Genomic DNA, 4,802 nt, shown 5'->3' with positions numbered 1-4,802 from the left:
AGGCTCATTTACACTCATTTACATTCATTAATTCATTTCAGTTATTAGTGTGATTTGTCTGTATTGTATATTTATCCTACATAATTACTGTTCTTCATTTCAGTATGTAAGTGTATGTTTAACTTCATAGTCACATAATGAATTATATTCACATTTAATTTACATTGTGTAATTCTGAGTCTGCAGCTTTATTGACTAACTTTTTTTTGTTTTGACATCACAAAATGGAATGGGTGTTTTTGTGTCTGCAGAACAAGAATGTACACAACAATAACTCATCAAAATCAAAACAATAAAATATTCCGTCTTCTACTTACAGAAAGAGATGTCATTTAAAGTTTAGAATCTGCATCTTCTACAGATTCTCCCAGTTTCAGGAACTACGAGTCAGAGATAATTCAAATAAAATCACAGCATACATTGATGGCAATCACAGTGACTTCTAAGGTTAATGTCGGTCCAACTACAGGTAGATAATTCTGTGCTCTTGTCTTCTCAGGTTGGCCAGAGGAGGTCATACTCTGTAAAAATGGGCTCCTCGGGGAGCATCCTGGAGAAAACATGTCCATCATCTGCACCTGGAGCTCTTCTGCAGGTTCCTTTAGTTACATGTGGAAGTGAAAACATGACTGTGAAGTTGTCGGCTAAAGAGCTGAAAGGCGTGAGATTCGGAGGTCAGTTTGAGTCCATGTTAAAAATACTGTGCCTGATAATGTCATATGATCCATGTTGGTTCCAGGAGATTTTGTAAGAGCAGATATTAAACTGTTCTTTTCTTTTTCAGAGGACAAGAAGAACCTCTCTCAAGACCCTGGTCTAACACAATGGAGAAATGAAGATGGCCTGTTTATCAAAGTGAAGAACAAAGGAATGGAGGTAATTTCAGCCACTGAATTTCTCCAGGCTAATCTTTGTGGGTCACTGCAAAGTAATAAACAAGCAAATGCTCATTTTTAGACACAGATGTAATCTATATTATACGCTAAAAGGATAATATGGATAATATGGAGGAGAAAAATCTTACTATTCCTGTTCTCCTTGGTGTGCTCGGTAAATAACTCCCTTCATTTATCCTTCCTTCAGGATCACCTTGCATTCCAGTATATTGACCTAACAGATGAATCATACACTGCAAAAGTGTCCTGTGCTCAGCATCAACCTAAACGACTTCCCAGATCAAGCTTCCAGAGAGACGTCATACACACACATCCCTACAGTCGACATTACAGACACGTTTATAGGCATCATCATAGGCGATCTAATAGAAAACCACGTGACTGTTTTCAGGGGCATCATCACAGGTTTTGCTCAGTCTACAGACCCCCTATGGTGACCCCAACAGGGTATGTTGAAGATCTACCTGAGCAATCAATTTATGAGTTTTGGGGTTTCACGTCCATTCCACCAAAGCCTTATAGGCCATCTCCAAGACTAACTCTACCACCTCAAAGCATGGCAACTAACAGTCTACTGAAAAAGACCACTACAGTGTCTGAAACAACTACCACTTCTGCTGAAACAAGCACAGCTGTAAGGACCCCCTCAGTATTCGCAACAATCTCACTTGCAGCAATGACCACATCAGCAGCTGCATCCCCTGTGGAGTCCACGATAGCTGAAGTTACTACGTCTACTGCTGCCACTACTACAGCTCTTTCAACAGGCACTGTCACAAGTACATCTGTAAAGGTAGATGCAGTAGTTCCAACAACCTCAACTGCAACCACAACTTCACCTGCTGTCACAACCACACCAGCGGCAACTTCTAGAGATATATACTCTATGAAAATCACTACAATACATGAAACTACTACAACCACTTCTGCAACTACTACATTCCCTGAAACAAGCCCTACTTCAAAGACTGCTACATTAGCCACAACAGCATCAACCACAGCAGCAACATCCACAACAGCAGGTAATACTGCAGCTGTAACATCTGTGATGTCTGCTACAATAGCAGCAACTGTAGCGGCTGAAAAAAGCACTGCTGCAAGGGACAGTACACTAGGTGCACAAACTACAACTGCAGCAACAACCAAAAGGGAACTAACTACTGTAGCTCCCTCCACTGGAAAGTCCACTACCACATCTGAAACCACTGTTGCAGCCTCAACTGCAGCAAAAATACCAGCACTAACTACTCCAGCTGCATCTACTACAACAGAATCTCAAACTACAAATGCAGCTGCTGGAACTACTACAGCTCCTGAAATAAGTACCATTGCAAAGACATCCTCGGTTGCTGCTACAACCTCAACTGCAGCAACACCACCAGCACTAACTACTGTAATTGCATCCACTGCAACGATCAGAACTGCTGCAACTACTAGAGCTCCCGAGACAAGCACTAATGCACCAACTGCAGCAAAAACTCCAGCAGCAACTACTGCAGCAGCTGTATCCTCTTTGAAGTCTACAACAGAAACTGCTGCAACTAATGTAGCTCCTATAACAAGCACAACCAGAAGTACCTCGTCAGCGACTGCTACACCAATCACACCAACAGGAACTACTGCAGCTGTTTCTGCTCTTTGGTCCACTAAAGTCGTAGAAACAACTGCTGCTACTGCTGCTACTGCTGCAACTACAACTGCTGGAGATCTGGAAACAAGTATGACTGCAAGGATCTCTTCAGTAGCTGCTACAACCTCAACTGCAGCAACTCCTGCAGCAGCAGCTGTGTCCTCTGCGACAACCACATCATCTCAAACTGCATCTGCAATTGCTGCAACTACTATAGCTCCTGAAGCAAGTACTACTGAAGGAATCTCTACAGTAGCCACAAGCATATCAGCTGCATCTAGGAGTGCACCATCAGCAACAACATCGATCTCTGAAAAGACCAGTACACTAGCCAAAGGGGCAACCACACCAACAGTGTACCCTACAACGACCATCTCAGCAAATGATCTCATCACTAGAATTGAGCAATTGTTGGAGCTACTACGAAGATTACTAAGCTTCCCACGGCTTCCATAGCTTCCACATAAACCAATGTAGGAGCAACCTCAACAGTAACAACCACTGCATTTGTATTTACTCTAAGGACCACTACATATGATAAATGTTCTACCACCAATGCAGCAGTTATTACAATGATAAGGCCTGATTAACACATACTGCGTCTGCATGGCGTAAATGATACGGAAAGTCTTGCTTTTAATTTCAGCGTCCATTTTAACAGGTCAGTGCAACCGAGCATCCCAGTATTTCGTATTTAGAGAACAGACCTGGTGCTGATTTCTTCTGTGCAGCAAAATATCCTAAAATAATCCATGAAAATCAATGAAAATTAAACAGAAAATTGTACAATTGTATTTTTTTTTTTATTTAATTCATCACAACATTCTAGTTAAACATTCCATACTGCAAACAGATTTCCTGGTTGGTCTACCAGGCTTGAAACTTATGCCTAATCACAAGTCAGAATGCTGTCGAGGATAAACAAACATACTGTGCACTTTTATAAATTACATTTTTGTTGATCAGAGTGACTGATGTGTCCATTTATGTGTCTGGAAAAAGGAATGTCTGTATAACTTTCTTGCTGCTCCACTCTACACAAACACTGTAGGTATGAAAGGCCAGTGCGTTCAAGCTGCAGAGCTCACGCCACGCGAACGCAGCATGTGTGAATCAGGCGCAACACTGCATGAACAAGCACTCCTGCAAAGATCTTTACAATATCCTCAATAAACTCAATGGTGGACGTAACACCAGCAGCAACCTCTTGAAGTACTGCTGCTCCAATCTAAAGGCCACTAATACCACTAAAACAGCATCTTGTACAACCACAGATACTGTCACAACTTTGAAGAATGTCTTCAAGGCTTCAGTAACTAAAACTGTGACAACCACCAAACATGCTGTATCCACTGCACTTGCTTGAACATTAAACATTACCTCAGGTGACCAAACCAAAGCAACCAAAGCAGCAAGTTCAACAGCAGCTGCTACACCAAATTAGACGCCTACAAGAGCATAGCTTCCTCTGAGAAACACCTGTGGATGTTTTCAGATCTGAAGCAGCTTGATTTTCTCCTCTCTCTCAAAGATTAAAGCTTTAAGTGCTGTTTATCTGATGAGGGTGGTTTCGGTGGCTACCAGGTCTTCCAAGTGGTTGTTAGGAGACACATTTTCTGTGAAGCTTTTAATCAGTTTTTAAACTCCAGTTTTGGAAACTCCTTTGACTTTGGTCTTCCTTATGCAAGCAGATTATCTCATGTCTAATCTCCTCACAAACATCTTGTACTTAGTTGTACTTACCTCAAGGGCGCTCTCTAACTTTTGCAAAGAACTGAAATGTTATGTATGCATTAATGATCATTTCAGCTTAATTTGCTGTGTACCTTGTGGTTTTGTAGCTAAATAAAAGTGCTATACAAATAAAGACCATTATTGCTATTATTATTATTATTATTATTATTACTATTATTATTATTATTTATTCCAGTGTCTTTTGAGAACATTTTAATTTGATCTCAATTTAAATTTTTTGCAGTATTTCTGTAAAGGACTGATGGGAAACAGTGTTTTTTGTATTTGTAATGTCTTGTTTTATTGTCCCACTTTTCTTGTTCAATTTAGTTGTAATATTTGGTTTAGCTTCATGCTATGTTTTTATGCATTTGATTATTCAGGTGTGTTTTTTTTGTTTTGTTTTTTTTTGTAGAAATCTCTCTGAGGCTGATTGGCTGAGCCAGTCCAACAGACTGCTCCAGTAAGTGATTAAGCATAGTTTCCTACTAATATTTAACAAGCCACACCCCTCCTGCAGTGGGATTGGTTGGAAGTTTTTC

General features: G+C 40.5%; 1 protein-coding gene across 1 annotated transcript; it reads left to right on the top strand.

Annotated features, from left to right (window-relative positions):
- The first annotated feature begins 557 nt into the window (after positions 1-557).
- LOC118812696 (mucin-5AC-like) lies at positions 558-2,982 on the top strand. Its single transcript, XM_036577812.1, has 2 exons — positions 558-876; positions 1,084-2,982. Exons 1-2 carry the CDS (start codon positions 727-729, stop codon positions 2,980-2,982), a joined length of 2,049 nt encoding a protein of 682 aa, XP_036433705.1. The 5' UTR covers positions 558-726.
- Positions 2,983-4,802: the final 1,820 nt, after the last annotated feature.

The sequence above is a fragment of the Colossoma macropomum genome, unplaced genomic scaffold, assembly GCF_904425465.1.
Source record: "Colossoma macropomum unplaced genomic scaffold, Colossoma_macropomum, whole genome shotgun sequence".
In the NCBI taxonomy this organism is placed as follows: Eukaryota; Metazoa; Chordata; class Actinopteri; order Characiformes; family Serrasalmidae; genus Colossoma; species Colossoma macropomum.
This window is presented reverse-complemented; position numbering and strand designations above follow the sequence as displayed.